General features: G+C 39.4%; 1 protein-coding gene across 3 annotated transcripts in view; it reads right to left on the bottom strand.

Moving 5' to 3' along the window:
* Window positions 1–16,800, bottom strand: part of LOC145466725 (uncharacterized) — a 69,601-nt gene extending 52,801 nt beyond the window's left edge. The window contains exons 1-18 of one of the 3 annotated variants that reach the window (XM_081450433.1): window positions 16,537–16,800; window positions 14,614–14,687; window positions 13,952–14,086; window positions 13,225–13,313; window positions 12,877–12,924; window positions 12,380–12,499; window positions 11,413–11,468; window positions 11,164–11,249; window positions 9,304–10,827; window positions 8,426–8,945; window positions 7,701–7,901; window positions 6,452–6,585; window positions 5,389–5,526; window positions 4,140–4,195; window positions 3,112–3,208; window positions 2,228–2,460; window positions 1,586–1,646; window positions 465–554 (exon numbers count right to left, since the gene is read on the bottom strand). In XM_081450433.1, the coding sequence (XP_081306559.1) occupies window positions 465–554; window positions 1,586–1,646; window positions 2,228–2,460; window positions 3,112–3,208; window positions 4,140–4,195; window positions 5,389–5,526; window positions 6,452–6,585; window positions 7,701–7,901; window positions 8,426–8,945; window positions 9,304–10,827; window positions 11,164–11,249; window positions 11,413–11,468; window positions 12,380–12,499; window positions 12,877–12,924; window positions 13,225–13,313; window positions 13,952–14,086; window positions 14,614–14,646 (3,621 nt within the window). In that variant the 5' untranslated portion in view covers window positions 14,647–14,687; window positions 16,537–16,800. Of the gene's footprint in view, window positions 1–464; window positions 555–1,585; window positions 1,647–2,227; window positions 2,461–3,111; window positions 3,209–4,139; window positions 4,196–5,388; window positions 5,527–6,451; window positions 6,586–7,700; window positions 7,902–8,425; window positions 8,946–9,303; window positions 10,828–11,163; window positions 11,250–11,412; window positions 11,469–12,379; window positions 12,500–12,876; window positions 12,925–13,224; window positions 13,314–13,951; window positions 14,087–14,613; window positions 14,689–15,227; window positions 15,238–16,536 lie in introns of those variants that run through there. The other 2 variants (XM_081450434.1, XM_081450435.1) reach the window with 2 other exon arrangements.
* Window positions 16,801–21,537: the final 4,737 nt, after the last annotated feature.

Below are 21,537 nucleotides of genomic sequence, written 5' to 3' on the forward strand. Positions count from 1 at the left end.
AGCCGGCGTTTTCAAATTCCTCCGGTTTGAAAAGCACTTTCGAAAAGCTCCGTTTTCATGACAGACTTTTGTGGACGGAATTCCTAACCGGAGAAAGAAAGTTGCGTTTTCAAATTCCTGCGGCGTAATGTGGACGGCGTTTAAGAGTATCTCCACTCCATATTGGCCAGGATAATGCTCCATTGCAGCTTTACCCCCTCTAACAGCATTCAAGGTGCTTATAACCATTTACACCCAGTGAAAGCTTTCGTGTAGTAATTTCACGTGGGGCTATGAGGACGTTTCCTAAATTTTGCATGATGAAATTTAAGGTGTCTTTTCTTCAATCATGAACTTGGTCACTGCCAACAGACTGAAAATCAAGCGTTCTTGTTTGACATCAGTACTTGGGGAATGCTTTTAATCGTGCTAAGTTGGGCAAACAGAATATCATGCACGGAAGAAAGCCAGCAATATGAACGTACCTGGTGTGGACAAGAATGAAATTGAGGAGGGAGCTGAAGAAGTCTGTCGCTACGTATCTCTTCAGTAACTCCACTATCGACAAAATGAACCTAAAACAAGAAAGAAACTTGTAGTTAATAAGAAAATTAGAGGAAGAATGATAATGCAAAACGGTACCTACGATTTTTCTGGGGCTCAAAAAAAAAAAACAAGTCCTCAAGTTGTGGAGTATCGGATGTTTTAAGATGGATTCTTATAATTTTAAAGGGTTGAAATCAGAATTTTTGTTATTAAGTATAGTGGGACCCTGACTATTAAATTCTGTTCGTTTACAGGATAGCAGATTGAAAGCTTAAAGGAGCTAAGTCACGGTTTACGCATCCTCAACAATTTAGCCTAAATTTTTCAAGTTCGTCGCTTTCAATCCATGTCAATCTCCTCCATCCTTAACCATTCTTGTTCCCTCGTGGTTCATTATTATCTCTTCGGAGTTTTTCCAAGTTAGTAAACTATTATTTTCAGGATTCCCATAATTTAAAGGTTATTCTGTGCGCGGCCAAAATAACTTAAAATACTGTGACTGGGCTCCTTTAAAGGTTCCAAAATAAAGAAACCGACTGAGCTTCCCATTGAGCCAACGAATGTGGGCATAATAACAAGGCGATTGTAATAGTGAGGTATCTGTAAGAACAAGGTGGCTTTTAAGGTACACCACTTTTATTGCACGGTGACTAGCCACAGTAATCTGCCTTGTTTTGCTTTCAAAATGTCTCGATCATTTACACCAAGAATACGTTCCTTTGGGGTGATCTGGAAAAGGATCAGTGATCCAAGATCACTCGGATCATGGTGCATCAAAGGAACCGATGAATCCACTCTGGTCACGGATTCATCGGTTCCTTTGATGAACCATGATCCTAGTGATCTTGGATCGCTGATCCTGATCCAGTTCACCCCGGGAACGCATCCCAACTCTCTATTTCGTATTCTACAGGCTCTAACAGAATAGAACATAAAGAAAGGTCAAGATTAATGTTTAGAATTTATTAATGAAAGTCTGAAACGTATCGTGTTGAGTCAGCTGCTTTCATTCTCTTAATTTCATTATTAACAATATTTATGGTTTAAACATCATTATTACCAGCACTTCCGATGGTGTTTTGCTGTAGTCATCTCTTTTAGTGACTTTACAGACCTTCACTCTAAAAACCAAACAATAAAAAAAAAATCCATTTCTGGCTCATTTGATACAGACCTTTCTGGTGGTTCGTACCTGGTTAAAAATTTCTTTCTTTACTAGGACATTTGCTTTAATTTAACATGTTCAAGTGATTTAACTATCAAGTCAATCCTTGTCTTAAGAATTAAGCACACGGATCAATAGATCATCAGTTGGTGCTGGTATTAAATTCCATTTTCAATAGCATGACGTAACTAAGAGCATAACTACTCTTCGTTTGATTACCAGCCACTGTTAGGGAAATGAAGCCACGCCCCTGAACTGGAAACTGTCTGTGGGAGGAACAAAGCAGACAACACAACTCGAGAGGGACACTGAAATTGAGCACTACTCCTTGTGAATGAGATGCTGTTCCATGGCCGCTTACATTTTCTATGTTCTTGAGTGAAGAAGAAGGACTATGCGAGTTAAGAGTATTTGCCTAAAAACACAACATTGCAACTCAGGCCATGGTTTGTCCCTAAATCTGTCAATCTGGAGTCGAAGGTAGAAATCAGCAGGAGTGATTGCATGTGTAGTACTTGCATTATTCTAGTTGAATACCTGTGGAAGGAATTGCTGTTTTCCAGCTTTACACAACACAGATCACCGGCAACAATCAGTTCCTGCTTCACACGGTGATTTGGGTCGGCATACCATCCACTCACAGCCATAGTCAGATCCAGGAACTCAGTGCTGTCGGCAATTTCACTAGACGTCTGGTTTCCATCTGTAGGTTTATGCTCCAGGATTCGCACCCAATAACACGATGCATCTATGACATTGAGAATCAGCACCTAGAGAGAGATAGAAATGTTGTTTAAATCCTTACAGGAGCTCAGTCACGGTATTTTGGGTTATTTTGGCCGCTAACAAAGTTAACTTTAAATGGTAGAGAACCTGAAAGTAATAGTTTACTAAGATAGAAAACCACCCAACAAATAAATTAAACCATAAAGGAACAAGGATGGAGAAGGATGGAGAAGATTAACTCGGATTACAAACGACGAACTTGAAAACTTTAGGCTAAACTTTTCAAGATCAGCAAATCGTGACGTAGCTCCTTTAAGAAAGGAAGAGTCAAATTTAGTGATGAACTTTAACTAATTCTAGTTCCTGACGGATAAAGTAGGGCTATTGTCATGGTTTATCGTGGTTTATAATCAAGTAAGTGGTCGCCAAGGAGTATTACCACTCTCTGAAGATGAGATGCTACTATTTTGAAGACTGTTCTAAAATGGGGTGCTAGCCAATTGCAGGCATCAGGCCCCTTCCCTTGCCAGACCCCCTCTCCACAGCAACCCTATCCATTTACCAGTGCCCATTCCTAGCGAGTCCAGAAAATCGATTTCAACTTTTTCCTTTTCGACAAATGAAAATCATACATGTACCATATTCTGAAGCTAATGGTGGTTTTCTAGTCGAGCAACATAACCTCTAAATCTCACCTTAACTATACCAGATGTAGGAACTCCTTTAACTGGTTTATCAAGCTCAGCTAACACGGAATGCCTTGCTGAACAATTTCTCGTTCCTCTTTTGTATCTGGAAATTAAGATAATATATTGACACAAATTTTAATTTATGGGCAATTCGGCTAGTGAAGAATATCTTTTATACATGAATTTAACTATTTATAAAGAGTGCAGAGAACAGTACCGCTCAGAGACATGCGAACCATTAACCGCGTTTTACGTTGATACTAACGAATTTGGAAAGGCGCTGATCAAAAACGCGTTTCCAAATTCGTTAGTATTTTGTCACCTCCAGTTTGCCCTCTTTTGTCCGCTTTCCAAACCGACTCAGAAGACACTTCAAACAGAAATGAAGATGGATGCGATTATCATTAGAAAATTTTGCTTCGCTTGAAAAGTGACTGGATTTCAATCTTCGCTCATATTCCTTCTAATGAAGGGAAGTAGAGCAACAAATAAAAAATGTGACAACTTGAATGAAACAATTCGACACGCAAATATTAAGACCACGCTTTCGATCTTCGCCGTTTTTCTGCTCACTATTGGGAAATCTAGCCAGTGATAATTCTCAGCAGGGAAACCTTGGAAGTGGCAACTCGCTAAAGTCGCTTCAAAACAGCACAAGAAGTGCACAGATGACAAGCAATGCATTGTGGAAGTTACAAAAAGCATTTTCTTTTATTAAGAGCTTCCTTGTATTTCTACCTCCGAAATCCGACTGAAAAATATTCCCATACAAAGAACATGGGTCGCCTTTGGGTACACCGGATAGCTTAGAGAACAGAACTTGTTTTAGTTTCTATATATTAAACTGAGCACGCGGAACCTCTGAAACGTTTGGAGTGAAACTTAACAATCGACGATTCCTTAAGCTAAATACAACGCGAATGTTTTCGTTAAACTGAGGAAATGTTTTGTTAAAGCAGCGCTGTAATTCATAACACTCTCTGGAGAAACAAAATCATGAGAAAGTAAAGAAGATTTCTTTAATAATCTAATACCTGCATGATCCAAAAGCTTTCACTGAATGACACAAATCCCTAGTATTTTCTTTTTCCTGAGCAAGAGACGTTTATAACATTAATTAGTAATGAGAGAGGTTTTCAGTTAAGCGTTGAAAATAATTCGCATTCTAATCCAATAGCAAGTAACAACAAAAACTGTCAGGACTAGCTGCACCACGTTTTCCTAGACGGTTTACAGCTCTCTATTTTCTCGTATTTTTTATTCCGTCGTTGAACGCGCGGATAGAATCGCGAGAGAACTGGACGCCAGCGCAAAACGGAAGACTTGGCTGGGTAGGGGTTGGGGACCCCACCCCACCTCCCTTCGCTTTTTCTTTCGCGTGCGTAGATAGAGAAGCTGTGAACAGTCTACGTTTTCCCGCACTTTGCTCCCGCCGCATCAATTTGCTTGGAGTTTTGATGATTTGCCGGTTGGGAGGTCCGTATAGTGAAAAACTGTGACCAAGGTCTTTCAGCCAAGGGTAGTGTTCTCAAGTCCGAGGTCACAATTTTTCACGTTACGGACCACCCTAAGCCTGTAAATAACTTATTTATTTTGTTTTCCTCCCTCTCAGATCACTTTTATTACTGTTGACCTTTCCACAAACACATCGCGCATGCACTACGTGACCGTGGAGATAGGAAAATTCGGACAGCGCTAAGAAACAATCACATTGCAGGATTCGTTAGCGTGTCCTCTTAGAAAAAAATAAACAAATATTTCTAAGACTAACAAGAACAAGGTCACATATATTGTAAAAGTACCTAAAAGAACTATCAAATTGGCAAAATGATATGGAATACAAGAGTAACTACCATGTTTAATTTGCTCAAGTCACATGTAAATGTATGTTCAAAGAGACTACTGGCAGTATGGTTTACCCTTGAAATCAAGCAGGATTCTGAGGCGAGACGTTTCAGACTAGAAGGGATTGGGGCGAGACATGGGCGCAGCACTTAAGTCTCGCCCCAACCCCTTTTCGCCCATACCGCCCGTTAGCGTTCGTGTTCACGGATAAACACTCATCTGACCCTAAGAGAGAAAGATTGGCAGCCAGCCGTCTATGTTTCATGGACTTAAATAAGTTGCTTTTGCCAATTTGATATTCATAATTCTCCATGAAAATAAGTATAATCTAACGAATCAGCTAGAAGCGTTCTGATTTTTGACCTGGAAACGATGGTCTTACAATAGAATTTTACAAATTCTTCCGGCCAGAAATCGGAACGCTTTCAGTTGACTTGCCTGTATTGCTAGGTCAGCCATTGCCTCTAGCAGCGCTGGTACTTCTTGTCCGGATCTCGTCACCAGCTGGCGTATGGCGGGGGAGTGGAACATGTTTTTTTCATCAGTCACAAAAATCACAGACACACAGCCATGCTCCTAGAGGAAATTAAAGGCAAAACATCGTGCATCTGTAGGATTGTTTTTTAACGCAGCTGTGTTCCAACAACAGCCTCAATTTGATTTTACTAGCAAAACCACCTCACCACATTTTTCACCAGCCATGTTTTTGGAAGATTACAGATGTATGCCAAGATTGATTTTCGTCACATGCTGTAAGAATAGCTTTTTTCACAAGCCAAAGTACGAGTAAAAAAATCAACTGGTTAAATCGGAATTTTTGGTGGCCTGTGACTTGTTGGCGATCGTTAGTGTCAAGTTCTTTAATAGAATCAAACTAACAGCGTTTTAACACAAATGCTGTTCTCTGATTGGCTACGCTACTCACTATCTATTCTCTTGTAGATAGTGAGTTGCCTACAATCCTGGACAAAATTCCTTTGGACGCTTATGTACTGTAACGAATTATCTGTCTTTTAGAACTGAAGTTTGAAAAAAAAAAAAAACGCTGCTATATCCTTTAAAAGCGCGCTGCTGCCCCCCCCCCCCCTCCCCACCCAACACAATGTTGAAAATCAGGTGAAATTGTAGGTACAGTGTACTAGTTTTCAACATTGTATGGGGGAGTGGGGGCGAGGTTAGGTAGGTGAAGTTGTATTCGCGTCTGGCGTGTGCGCAAAAGCGCCAGAAGTGCAAAATTGTCCCAAGACGTTTGTCCATGATTGTAGCAGTGTGCGGTTGTTAACAAAATTGTGGCTGCTGCTTTGCATTTTGGAAGTGTTACTGAAGAGGCTTCAGGTAATTTACTAGATAAGTTTTGAACGACTGGTAGATTAGATTATTCGCTCTTGATTTCTGTGCGTCATAATTGGGTACCACTGCGCCCTCGTCAACTATCATGCGATAGAAATCTCGAGCTCATAACGTAATACCGGTAGCTAGATAGTACTTTACGGTAAGTTACCTCAGAAGATGTAAATGTCCCTGCCAAAGTAGTAAGCCGTCTGCCGCACTGTGTCTTGCTGCCAGGAAAGTTAAAGTTTATCACGCATGAAGCATTTGTGATGTTCATCTGGTTAATGACTCCATCAGTCATCACTGAATCAAAAAAATATTTGGAGTTAGCCAAATAAAACATAAGACAAAATTTTGGCTCATAAGAAAACAAGTCACCAACACTACAGGCACGTTCGACATGAATTTCTTAAAATTATTGATCATTAATAATTTTAATTATATAATCTTAATCATTAAAATGATTAATAATTGTTCATAATTCGTGAGAATTCAATAAAATAGTGTGAGTGAGAAGAAAAATATAATAGCTATGGGAGTCTGTTATTTCACCCAACAAGGTCAACATGCGCAAAATAATTTGGTTATTTGCCCACTGCCACTTTCTGGGTGTTCTCTGGTTGCTCAAACATTAACACCTTCAAGGATTATAAACGGATTTAGGAGGTTGAAGAGGTTGGCCAAGGAGACATCATTCAAGTCTTTCGTGGAAAACGTCGCAAAGAGCTACACTATAAAGGACTTTGATTTTAACGTTTTTGCTGTGCAAACGACCAAATTATTATTATTCATATTCTCGATATTAGACTGGAACTAGCTTGAAATTGAGGCTAACGCGGGCGGTCTTTTCAAATGCAAATGCATTAATCTCTTTTTAATGATATTCCCCGCATGAGCCTCCATCCCAAGCTAGTTCCAGTCCAATACCGAGAATACGAATATGGCCTCTTACAGACTTGGGAATTTTAAAATTTTTAACCTTTGCAAGTGTTGTATAACTTGCTAGTTTAATGTAAACCTTTCCCTTTTATTGTAGGTAAATTAAACTTTGAACTTTTGTCATTGTGTTGTTTTATTGAGTTGATACACGACCCCATAAATTGAAAGCGTTGTTATGTAATCATGTTTAAATAAAGGTTCTATGTATGGTATGTGTGTGTGCTTTGTTCTGCCTCCCCCACCCTCTTCTACCTGGGTAATTTGAAATCTGTCATTTGCAATAATTTCTAAATTAAATTACTGAATTAAATTTCTGCAGGAGCGTGCCACACTCCCCCAAGTTGTTGTGCCAATAGCTATGATACCAGGGATTTCATGGGCCCGTGTTTCTGAATTTCGTGCATATGTTCCCGGGACCTGAAAATCATTAAATTATTAAATTTTAATTGTACATTTTACGACTTCTGAAGTGTGCGTACCTAGTACTGGCAAGGAACCAGTTGTATGTGGAGTGTTCCACTGTCTCTTCACACTGGCAAGTTGCTGAGGATCTAGAAATTCATGAGCTACCAGGACAAAGTAGCAATTTGCTTTCAGAAGGTTTCCAATATTCTCTGCCTCTGCTGCCTTGGATGCAAAGACACAGATATCTCTTGTGCTGATGTACAAGTCTAAGCAACCTGACATGGAAAAGAAAATGAATATAGAAGCAAAATAATAAGTACAATTTAGTTAAAAAAAGCTATATCATGGAAGACACATCATAAAAAGTTAACCCTTAATAATGTTCAAGACAATGCACAGGCCACCCAAGCTCAAGCTGTGAATAAAGATCATCTTTTGTAATAGTAGTCACTAAAAAAATATGTGTATTACACTTTGTATGGGATTACAGTACTAACGATCGGTAAGTAAGTGTTCTCTAGTATCTCACCCTCCTAAATTGATCATAAAAATAACATTTCCATACAAAGTAATATATTTCTTGCTGATCTTGACCTTGGCTGCCTGTGAGTAGTTTATCACCTTTCTTGCATGTAAACAACCCTGTTCCTGTTTTGTTCATTTTTACGTCTTTGGTGTCTTTCTACCCAATTAAACTTTTATTTTGAGGCTCTTACAATGCCAAAGATTAAAGTTGGCAGTCTCGATAAAAGTTAGCAGGTATAGACGATTCACTACTTGTATGGCAAAATGTGCTTACCAAGAAGCTCAACATCTCTCTGACTCTCTGAGCAAATTGTCACAATTTCCTTTACACTCCTGTATATAGCTGCTTCAATCATGTCAGGAATTATTAGCACAGGGTTGCCCAGATAGGCCTTGACCAAAGATGCGACACCTACACTCCATGATGATGCCATGACAACCGCCTGACGAGGTGCTGAACGACTTGGCTGAGATTTCAGAAGTCTAGCATAGTGTCGCATGATTTCTTTAATCTCTGAGGTAAAGTCCTCCACCATGATGTCAGCATCGTGAAAAACAGTGTGACAGAGCCTATCAAGGGTGATGTAACTTTTCCTGAGCATGCGCAAGAAACAAGGTGGAGTTGCAATCAGAATCTCACAGCCATTTACTATTGGAAGAATTTTATTCTCTTCAGCGCCAGCTGCAAATATCATCTGTGTACGAATGTTCCTGTTTCTTGCAAGTATGTCCTTACATTGATTGTATATGAAAGCTACTGTCCCCCATGTTGGAGCAAGGACAAGAAACTGAGGCTGAAACATTGAAAGAATGATCATCATTAATTACACTGACTTTGTGCAAGGTTATTGTTTATCACTCAGAGTACAAACTGCAGTTAGCCAAGAATTATTGATGGCATTGGTTTGTTGTAGTCTTCTATTTAGCAATTAGTTTATGAGCTTGAGGTTCTATGAGGTGATAGTTGATGAGGCCAAAGGCAGAATTTCAGCTACCTATCAATAAACTGCATGTAAGCGCACATGTAACATTTACAGTGTAACTGTAAGTGTCCAACATTGTACATGTACTAGTGTAGCTTAATAACCTCTAGTGTAAAGTAAACAGCCGATAAACTTAAAAAGGATAAAAAAACAACAACACTTTACTTACCCCACTTGTCATCTTTGGCAGATCTGCATATAATTCCCTTTCCTCCACTAATTGATAGATAATAGGGAGCAAGTAGGCAAGTATTTGTCCTACATTTGCAGTGCAAATGCCCACAACATCGCGACCCCGCAAAAGAGCTGGCCAAGCATGTTGCTGAATCAAGCTTGGTTGCATTACACCTAGCCGAGGCAAGAAATGAGCAAATGGACAATGTTCCAAAAAAGTAATTGGCTTAGGAGCAGGTGCACCCTCAGTGCAGATAACAACACCTTCTGAAAACAACAGCTTTGTTCCACCGGTGGGCTGTAAGGGTGAACTTGAAGACTTGGATGATAAAAGCATTTCTGAAGGAAGAGGAGACTTGAGAGAGGAAGTCGGCAACAACTGCGACTTGTGTAGAGATTTTTCAATACAATTTTGGTCAATTCCTTTATTTGCTAAAGATTGTACTAGAAGTTGATCACGGTCAGGCACAATTCCAGAAGATAGATTAGCTGATGGGGTTGCACAAGTTCTGTCTGAAGCAGACTCATAACTGCTTCTGCTAGTTTCTAACAGAGACTCTATTTTTGATAGTATTTTCTCGGGACTTCTCTCATCTTTAATTGGCAAATTATCACCTTGAGTCAATGGCTCAGTTAACTCTGATTTTCTTGCACAGTTAGCATTTTCTAAAACAGTTGCTCTGTGATGACCAAACAGTGCATCTACAGCTATTGAATTAGAAGAGGGTAAAGGTTCCTTTCTTAAAGAAATGTCTCCATTAGCACTGTTACCTGATTCAGGTATTTCACTGCAAGAAACACCTGAATCATCTCTGTCCAATTGCAAGTGTTTCCTTTGAAACAAGTCATCTGTCTCACTAGATGAGCCACTACCTTGACAAATGTCATGAGGACTTCTCTTCTTAAGAATCGGCTTCAGGTTAGTTGAATTGGGTGATTTTGATGGCATTGCCGGAAACCCTGGACTCATACCACTACCTGTTGCAGGGAGCCTTGATGAGAGAAACCTGACTCTTCCAGAATTTTCATCACTTGATGACAACACTGTAGGCATTCTTGATATATCAATTTTTTCTTTCTCTGTTGACCCACCACTAGATGCACCCTCAAAAGATGACTGTTGTGGCGAGAACTGTTGACATGGAAAGCTTTGAGTTGCACTTTTAGGAATTCTTGCCGAAGGCTCACAATGAACGCCAGTTTCTTTCTGATTTGAACTGTGGTGAGAAGCCTGACGTCTAAGAACATCGAGGGGGGATTCCCTTGCTCGTGAAAATCTGTGATTATTTCTACGATCCATCAGCTCGTCATCTGTGCTGTTTGATTCCTCGCTGCCTGTAAACTTGCCATGTTTGACATACTCTCTCAGGTTTTGCAGCATTTCTACCCCTTCCTTCTGGAATTTGTCATTCATTGCTTTGAGTTTTGCAGCTTTGGTTGGGCTGATTTCTGAAACTGGTTCAGTTTCCAAGAAGTACATTGCAAATCCTTTGATCACCAATTCATCATTGATGCAAATCTAAAGGAATATTGATATAATCATGTCGATGGCTCTAATGACTTGCTCAATTGACAATGTATTCAGATTCAACACTGTACAATTATGATTTGATTGGGTCACTGTTGTATTGTCTGTGTCCTTTGTGATTGGCCAGAATGATTACTTTAATTTTGGTTTTATGACACTCATCTGAAAACCGCTCTATCAAATCAAAATAAACTGCATGTACGTGCAGTAGATAATTTCCTTTATACATGTAATTTCTCATTCCCTGATTCCTTGATAGCCTATAATTTACATGTATAACTTCCTGTAGGGAGCAATCAAAGACTTTCCTCTGATGATTGCCTTTACCTGAGCACGTCCTGTGTCAGCGAGTAGGAGTACATGATATTTTCCTTTTTCATCTTGTCTATGAACGGAAACTTGAAGCTTGCATCCTGAAATACATTTTAGAGCTTTTTATAACTTGTCATTAAACACTATATGAGATGTATTGTGAGTTAATTGATGGTGCATTGCAAGCATGTGTAACACAACAGTTTAATTTGTAAAACCTACACAATGTATAAGTTGTGTAAAGCTACACTGTATGTTTCGTACCTTGTATGAGAGTTTTAAACAAGTTAGTGGCAGATTCATCCCAGTGATCAGCTACTCTGCAAAACATTAATGTTACTTTTAAAACTGTAACCTTCTTGTTCATTCATGGTTCTACCTGTTCTACAGAAGAAGAGAGGAGTAGAATGTACATATTTAAAAAACACCTTGTAAGAAAGCGTGTGCTTACCGTGATGGTGTTTAGATATCTGATCTTAATTAGTGTAGATTTTAACAATTTTATTTCTCCATTTTCTCCTCAGTTTTAGTTTTGGTTGATAAGATAATTATTGCTCAAACTCATTAATACTTCATCAAGTTAAAAGAAAGAAAATCACAACCGTGAAGAACGTCTGGATACCTAGTCTTAGCACAGGTTTTGACGATTTTACTTCTTTGTTTACTCCTTAGTTTTTGTTTCGATTGAGAAGTTATATCAAACACTCGAGACAGTGCTTCATCGGCGATCCAAACACCTCGAATTTCGTCAAAATACTCTGCTCCAAGTTGTATATTCAACTCTCTTCTCGGTGTTTGGATATCCCAATGAAACACTGTCTCTTGTGTTTGATATATTACAACAAACACTCAGTGTTTGACCACAATTCCAAACACCTCAAAGTTTGTCAAAAAATACTCCGCTGTGCGTCTGTGCATTGTATTTTCAACTCTCTTCTTGGTGTTTCGAAATGTGGTCAAACAAGGTCTTTTGTGTTTGATATAATTTTTTTATTACGTGAAAGTTTGGGAGAACTCAAAAAGGCTGTGGAAACACTTGCCTGTTGCCTCATGTTCTCACAGCGTTTCTCATTCTCCCAAACTTCCACTCATGTTACTATAACTCAATAGAAACACAGAACGTGTTTTCAATTTCTTAAATACATGTATTTATTTAAATGTTAAAAATAATACACCAAAGGAAATTTAATTTCAAGTGCAATGCAAAAGTTGACAAACAACGGATACTCACTGTTTAGAGGTGGTCAGGTCAAAGTAAGATGTGACAAGGCTAAGGGGTTTAAGTCCAGTCAAGTAACACTCCATGGCTTGAACAGGAACGTTTTGGAACATTGCTGGCACTTCCCTGATCCTGGAAAAGAGAATGACATGTTTGTAGATGTTAGTAGATTATGAAGGTGTAGGAGTGGCAGAGTTGGGTGCACATTCTTGTGACTCTACTAAAGCAGCTCAGATTTTATGGGTCAAGTTTGTGGGCAGTTTGTTCATGCTATAATGTTTTAAGGGCTTTCCTTGAGGTATTCAAGTTCATCCCCCCTCCACAAGTCATAATTACTGCTTCTTCAAATAACTGAATATGTCCCACTACTATTTCAGTCGGAGATTGTTCTGTTAATTAAGATAATAAAGCCAAGAATTGTCAGACTGCGATACAGCAAAATCTCTAACCTTAAGCTTATTTTTTTTTAATTTATAAAACTTGGTAGCGAGCTTGAAGATGTTCCTTACCAGCAGCATGGAACCAGGGTACTTTCAGCTAAATCCACAAGGAACACACTGCAAAAAAAAATAAAAATAAATAAACCAAAACAAAATTAAACAATTTAAAATTATAAATAAATAAATAAATAAACAAATAAATAAATAAAATACAAGTAACAGCATATTAATCTACACTTGCGACTGTACTGCTAGAAGTACAGTGTATTTCCACTTACATGTGCGTGTAAAAGCAAAATATCACATGTTTTGCACAGGCCAGAGGTACACAAAGTAGGGAGGAATCTTTTAGTACAACAAAGAGAATTGCTTCTGCGAAGAGAATTGTGTTATTTCAACAAAATAATATTACTGTACCTAGCCTGTGGTCCACTTAATGTCTGTAGCACACTTTGCACTCTCGCCCTGTACCAGCAACTGTCAGACGTTCTCCTTACAACACACATCTACATATTAAATAGAAAGAGAAAAAAATAATTAAAAATACACAATCTGCAACTGTATTCACTTTTTCTCAGGGGTGGATCCAGGATTGTTCAAAGGGGGGTGGCTAGTACCTTGAGGTTGCAGAATCAATGGCAGATGTACCCAGAATGTTGCAATTTGAGATTTGGAACCCTAACTGAAAACTGTTACAATGTACACCAGAAGTACTAGAAATGTAATTACAATGAGGTACCTGTCCACAGGGTTTGCCTAAATGTCTGCCATAATATTCACTACATGTACATAAATTATGTCTTTTTCATTTCTTTTTTGCTTCTCCAAAAAGGGGGAGGAGAGGGGGGGTGGTGGCTAGCCAGCCAATCCACTCCCCTTTGTATCTGCCCATGTCTCTTGTGTCCCACTAGAGGCTGTCATCAATGGATTGTGTTTAATATTTTATTCCAGTTTATCTATCTATACTAATAACACCTTTAATTTCATTGTAGCTGCCTGGTTCTGCAAGCCCCTAGGCCTATGGTTATTCCAAGCAGCCAGTACTCTACTTAATTCAATACTTTATTTTCTGTCTATAAAATGTAACTACTGTATCCATACAGGTAAACGTTGCTGTAACTGTTGATGTTGTTGATGTACTGACCTGACCCTTCACTAGTTGAGGAACAGCTTGTGATGTGCTTTTTCTAAAATGATCATTCAGCTTTCCCATGAAGTCTTGGAATTCACTGCCAGGGCTGGCAATGGGATGAGCCCAAAAATTCCCAGCATTTATTACCTGTACAAAAATATTGCAAAGATTAAATACAATTTAAGAAGATTATACTTACAAGAGGTATTGGGAAAACAAGTTTTTACAAACTGATTGCCATCAGGGAGCTTAAGCAACCATAACAAGAAACGACGACAATGTCAAGTAGGCATGGAGGGACTTGAACGAGAACATAATTTTTGATTGAAAATGAAACTTAAGCAACAGAGACGCTCCAGGATGACAACTTAAAAAAGTTTCACTCTGATCTGCTCCATGTCTTGTGTGGATATTGCTAAGAGCAGGCCAAAATCTAATTCTTCCCGGTCATAGTTAAAATTTTGCTGGCAACAGGAAGCTTGTTATTCTGGTGACATGTTTGTTCACGCCAAAAGCAAAATCCAGGCTTTTCGATTCCTTATGAAGCTAGCCCAAAACAGTCAGTGTAAAATGCAGACTGAGGACTAAACTGTGCAGCAAGCATTACACATGTTATAACTCCTGAGTTTGAAACTCAGTGAACCAACAATATACACTGCACATTAAGAACAAACCTTAAAAATCTCAATATCCAAGGTTTTTGCCATCTTGAATGTTCAAGGGTGATACAGCCAACAGTTTCTTAAAACTAGCAAAAAAGGAACAATAATATAAAATATGCAGGTACTGTATTGAGTTTCTAATCCCTAAATAATGCATTTGCTAAACATTTCATGGTAAATGTATAAATCAAAACAAGAACCAACCAAGATCTTGCCCGACTTGTTAATACTACTCATTGTTTTGTCTTTCCAAGTCCACAAATCTCATACAGGTCTGTGGGTGGACATGTCCCATTAAGCAGATACTTACATGTACCGGTAATAGGTTTACAGGGCAGTCATTAAGGGCCATAATCTGTAACTGCACCTGTTGCCCCTCAGTATGCTTGGTAAGCCCTAGATATTACAGGTAAAATTGCCTGTACATAGTGGATACAATTCACCAATAAAGTAACAAGTTTGTTACAGGTGTAAAGATCAAGGCTACAGGTGACTCGAAACTTTACAACAGCCCTGGGTTTGGCTGACACTAACAGCATAATGACCTAAAATGCATGTATGGCACGGTCATGCAAAATGTAAAAAAAAAAGTTCCTTTGGAGTAGAAGATAAGTTCAGCAAGGCTGTGGTCTAAGAAAAATTACAAGGAGCCCAAAGGTTCCTCACCATGAAATCCTGGATGCCCAGCACTTAAGCTTATATGAAAAAAATAAGTTTTTCCAGTCACCCAAAGGCAAAAGTTAGTTGCCTGTGGCACCCAGGCACTTCTTGAGCATACATGTAGCCCTAGATCAGCATTAGATGTGACAATTATTTTAGGTCTTTTCCCAGTCAGTGACATCTACAAAACTGAAGTTGAAAGCCCTGAGGTTGCCGCATTGCTCTCCTCTTTGAATAAATGTAATATGGGATCCGTCTGTGTGCTATTATTGATAGTGAAAATTAGCCAATGAGCATGCAAGGATTTTGACAGCAATCTCATCATATAGCACAGCGTGTGTGAAATTGTGTAATGCAATCTTGTTGCTAAAGTATAAATAATGAATGCTGTAATGTCAAATTTGATTTCATTATTGGCATCAATAGTCCATTCTTTAAATGCATATTGATCGAATTACATCGATTTCTCCATTTTGACCGATTGCTTGAACCGTTTCAAATGTACAGTCTATTTAAGGCACCAAAGGCAACTCTTGCATAACAAATTTAATCATCATGTGATAATCTCCCGCCAAAATTTAATTTTGCAATTGAAAGTACATGATCACTCGCACATGTATCTCCAAGTCAAGCATGTTATGGTGATGTTTTCGGAAATAATTTTGAGCTCCCCAAAGACTTGAAAAAAAATAACAATCTGTTTTGGAAAGTATCACTGACATAACAAAGGTTTAATTTTAAAAAAAATCAAGTATTATCACATCTGATGCCAAACTTATCTTCTGCTTCAGAGGGTCTTCGTTTTACATGTACATGGATGTAGATTAGTCGGTCTTCGTTTTGCTACACTTCTGTTCGTTTAAGATAGACTAGTGAGGTCTTCGTTTAAAACAAGTGGCTCTTCGTTTTAGAACAGTGGGTCTTCCATAGAGCTTCAGTCTTCTTATATTTCGCTACATTAGGCACGAGAGATTTGCTTGAAATCACTCGTGCCAATGGGTTACCAGTTGTCATCAGACAAGCAACAAACAAAAGTCGATCTATCCACAAAGAATTCGAAATTAGGACTTTTAGAAGAAATATTACGGTAGCGTGCAACCTCTTACTAACCTGCGGGCAATTGATTTCTCCAACATTGAACTGCTCGGGGAAACAGAGAAACCAACTGCTACTCTGTCCGCCGCTGTCTAATACTACCTAGCTTTCACTGACTTATTTAAACGGCAAACTCAGGAAAGGAATTCGGCTTTGAAACTCTTTACTACGTATACATACCTGGTCTAAGATACGCTTGTTGGCTTGGAGATTTGGGGAAAATGGCATAAATACGCAAATCGTGGGAGAAAAAGCCTTCGAAGAACAAGGCGAATCACACGTTCCAATCCGCCATCTTGGTTTGAAACACGCTATGCTCTTGTGCTAAAGAAGAGATCTGGGAACGACATTAGGCGTGAATGGCGCGAAATGGTCAAAATTATCGGCGAATTCCGCCTGTTTTATTTGTTCACCGTTTCCGTCTTTTCGTTCTCGGCACGGCTTATGTAATTAACAACAATGGACTGTTATACAGTCGAACCTCCCGTAAGCGACCACCCAAAAATTTAATGTCAAGCCTAGGTAGTCCCTTACTGGAGGTGGTCGTTTACGAGAGCTTAGACCATATATTGGGTCAAACTTTTCCCTAATTAGTACATGGTAACTGCAGAGACTTACCCCATGAGCCAATGCCCATCTAAACCCATATAATAACTTTTAGTAGCCACAAAAATATTTAAGCTTTTCAAAGCATTTATTCAGAGTATTATGGTTTGCTTCTGATAAGCTACGTAATACGTCGAACGGAACAATTCCTTCTTACCCAATTTCTGCGCTGTTATGAACAGCTTCCCCACTTCTCCACTTTTTGAGCCGAGGGCAGCGACTGTTTCTTCACATAAATAATTCATCAGAGAACTTACAGAAGATAAAGGGAAGCTTTTTAGTGGTAAACGAGTCGCATATCTAATTAGCTTCAAATCATTTTATAATGGTTTCCTAAAAGTAGCAATCACGCCTCCTCGAACCAACGTTATCAGGGAAGAACGCGTACGTACGAACTGAGCTTGGGACGGCAGCATGACTGGAGTGCACCCCTCCTCGAGCCAACGCTATCAAGAAGAACGCGTACGTACGAACTGAGCTTGGGACTGCAGCATGACTTGAGAGCACCCCTTCTCGAGCCAACGTTATCCCCTTCTCGGATCCAGACCTTCAGCTAACGGGGGGAGGGGGGGTTGGTTTTGTTTTGCTTGCCCTGCCGGCTTTTCTTCCTTCTGTGATTTCTTCCTTTTTTACCCATAATAAGGGGGCCCCTTCCCTAGATCCGCCACTGCGCGTGCGCAAGATTACTCTACGGAGCAAAGTAAAAGTTTCTTGTCATTCACAGTGCTGCTGGAGTTGAATTTCAGTTGTAGTTTTATAAGGTGCTCGCATGATCGCACCAGAAAGAAGCGTGATAAGCCAGGTATGCAAAGTGTCTAAAGCGCATTGACGTCAAGTGCATCTTGTCAGAGATCGCTTTCCACTGCTCCATAATTTAAAACATAGCTTCCATTTATTCTAACATTGATCACAACCTGGCAGAACTAAACATTTGAAAATTAACAGCAATAGGTCAAGAGCGGATATTTTGGTATCTGATTCTGATATTAATAGCCGTTACCAGAAGCCATAATCGATTATGGCTGCTGCCGTTACTAAGTTTTTTTTTTTTTTTTTCAGGGGGTTAAACCGTTTTTCTTTCTTTCTTTCTTTCTTTCTTTCTTTCTTTCTTTCTTTCTTTCTTTCTTTCTTTTTTTTTAAAAAATGCTGAGAGATACAAGTACCACATGACGATATAGCGCGACCTTTGAACCGGGCCTAAACTGACCAACTTTTCCAAATTATAATCCTCCAGCGCGCATGACAAAAACGAGTACATAATTGTATAACGGCTTCTCGGCGATCCTTAGGGACTTCAACAAATCCATCCATTGTTTTGTCCAAGTAAGAAAGATCCGTTATTTGAACATGATCAGCGTTAACGCACTAACAAAGCCATTGTTTGTTTTATTCATTCAACTGCCTAATGATATGTTTGTGGTTGATAATTAGAATTTACTTTTGATTAATTTCATGTTTGCTGGCGAGTGAAGGTGTGTTAAACGACCAAGGTAAGTGTCTGTGACTGGAAATGCGAAGGAAAGGGGCCAAACTTTGATGTTGAAGGTTTGCAAAACGACTTTTACTAATGTAAGTTGTGTCATTAAGATATAATTATTATAGTTTCTCCTGCGCATCGTGGTGCCGCAAATTGAGTAACGGCGCTTTCCTTTCCTTTCCTTTCCTTGCTACAGTGTGTATCAGACAATTCAGGTCCTTGCAAACTACATGTGGTGAGTTAAGCGCGTGACCTCACCCAATTAATAATTAGTGCCTTGCAATTGCAATTATATGCAACTGACTGACAACTAACGTGAACTGAACTCAATTACGAGAAAATCTCAAGATTTCAAGGTTCGTACATCGAGTTATTACTCAGCCTGGCCATTTGGAATAAGAACGGTTTTGTTACTGCTTGCTGCTACTTTTTACCCAGTGAGAAATTGTACTTCTGGACACGACTGCTAAGAAATCAAATAATCGAAATACTTTATTGCACTCAGATCGCGACACCGTTATATTTTCAGCGAATTCCATTATTCCACGGCGTGGATGCCACGCACGGTGTAATAACTCTAAATATTTCACTCGCCTAGCGGGTTCATAATTCTTGATTTCACACGGGGATTACAGCCTAATGTCGATGTTTGTACGATTTAATCTTTAATCTTAAGTTATTAGTACGGATTAGCTGCTCAAATAAACAAAATTGTCAAATCTTAGTCGTAGTAGTCAGACGTCCATAATAATAAAGAAATGGTTATAAAAACCCTCATCAATCAATCCAGTGAAGAAGCTAAAGTAGGTATGGGTGAATCAGCTGACAGCGCGCAGCTCCGCTCCTTATTTTTTTTAAGCTGCCAGCACCTTTCTTCTTTTTAACAGTTAACCGGCGCATGGTTATGTCTGACTGATTCCAAAATTACCGTTATTTTATTTAATTAAATATGGACCATATGACTCGCCTACTTGCGATTGCATCTCAGTTCTCCTACAAAAGGTTTGAGAGGTCGGTTCCTTATTATAATTTTTAACACGTAGTTACTACTAACTTTCATGTTACACCATTATTAAGCATTATCATTTTTCTGGCCTCCTAGCTAGTCTGTCTTTTATTTTCATGCTCCCTATGGGTAACAACCCTTAAAGAGTTTGAGTGTATAGCCATCTTCCTTTTGTAGGAATGACAACCTCTGTCGGCATCACGTATATTTCGAAAAGAAGGTCAACCTTCGGGAAGAATTATAGACAGAAGAATTCTATGCTTTCAATATATAGACTCCAAAGTTTGATGTTTGCCCAAGTCTAAGCCGAGTACATTTTAAAAAGGTTACAATACTGATTATGATTTGATGATGGTTGCCGCAGGCATATAAGAGGAAGAGTTTCCAAGCGTGAGAAACAAAATACCGTGAGTGACAACAGTTTGCCCTAATTATGTTTTCAATGCATGTACAGTAGTGTGAGTGTTTACTCTCATGATACTCTCATCTAAACCAGGCTGCTTAACACACCTATCGACCAGTGAGAGTGCCCGTAGTATCTCAGTTATCAGTAAAAATATTACTTTTGGTCAGTTATAAATGGTAAGTGTCGTAACGTAGTTGTAGGTTTGTGGGCTACACGAATGTTGTAGGGCTGTAGGATCCGTGAGATGGTCTCCGAAGTGCCCTTAATGTCAGGTATAGTCACTGTAGTAACAGGTGAAGGGTTCCTGTTCGTAGCGTCAGCTTCAGTAGGTCGGTAAATGTTTCGTCTAATAAAGTCAGCGTTCATATATGAATTATTTCATATAAACTTCACATCATTTCACTCCTCACGGGAAGATATGAACTCAATTAATTGACCTCGCTCCCAATGTGTGGCTTCATAGCTCAGTTGGTAGAGCATCGCACCGGTATCGCGGAGGTCACGGGTTCGAATCCCGTTGAAGCCCTGATTTTTTTCAGGCTTCTTCTTTCCAATTGCTTAAATTGGAAGATTAACTGCGATGATCATTCTTCACTTTCATCTACAACCGCAGTTCATATATGAATTATTTCATATAAACTTCACATCATTTCACTCCTCACGGGAAGATATGAACTCAATTAATTGACCTCGCTCCCAATGTGTGGCTTCATAGCTCAGTTGGTAGAGCATCGCACCGGTATCGCGGAGGTCACGGGTTCGAATCCCGTTGAAGCCCTGATTTTTTTCAGGCTTCTTCTTTCCAATTGCTTAAATTGGAAGATTAACTGCGATGATCATTCTTCACTTTCACTTTCAAAGTCAGCGTTGTAGTTGTTTTTGTGAAAAACACGTTCAAGGTATCTGTTTTCGTCGCGTAAGCTGTCCGGTGTGTCACAAACTAGTTGCGCTCGTCTCGTCAAAGTCTTTATAGTCGTGGCTTTGTGTGAAGTCGGGTTGTAGGATGACTCGTCAAGTAATCTGTCGGTATGCGTCGGTTTTCTGTACACTGTCGTTCGTAGTTCGTTGTTGTCGCGGCTTACCAAACAGTCTAGAAAAGGAAGTTTTCCAAACCTACAACTACGTTCTTACTGACCAACGTGAAAGACAGAGACGAACCTAACAACAGACAGGGAGCAGTTTACAAGATCAAATGCTCCGACTGCCAGGCTTCTTACATTGGTGAGACTGGCAGAAACCTTAACACGAGACTGACTAAACACAAACGAGCCACGAGAAATGGTGATGCCAACAATCACATTGCTGTACGTCGTCAACTGACAAACCACAACATTGACTGGGACTCTGCTCAGTGTTTAACCTACAGTACAAACTATTTTCAACGACTGACTTTGGAAAGCCGGTACACTAACCTAGAACAAACGCCTCTTAACAGATGTCAACAACTACCGGCGCCTTACAAATGACTTATCCATGACGGAAACGAAACCGACAAACGGACTTCTGACAGACCGACTTAACAATACACGGACCAAAAACCGACCTATTTGACTAACAGTAGACGGATCGAAACCCACCAATGACTGATGACAAACTTTACACAAGTCTTTCAGCCAATACCATCGTGGCTATACTGACTAATCACGTTCAACGAACCAGACTTATAACATCATCGACTGACAAACA

Source organism: Orbicella franksi, chromosome 13 (assembly GCF_964199315.1).
Source record: "Orbicella franksi chromosome 13, jaOrbFran1.1, whole genome shotgun sequence".
In the NCBI taxonomy this organism is placed as follows: Eukaryota; Metazoa; Cnidaria; class Anthozoa; order Scleractinia; family Merulinidae; genus Orbicella; species Orbicella franksi.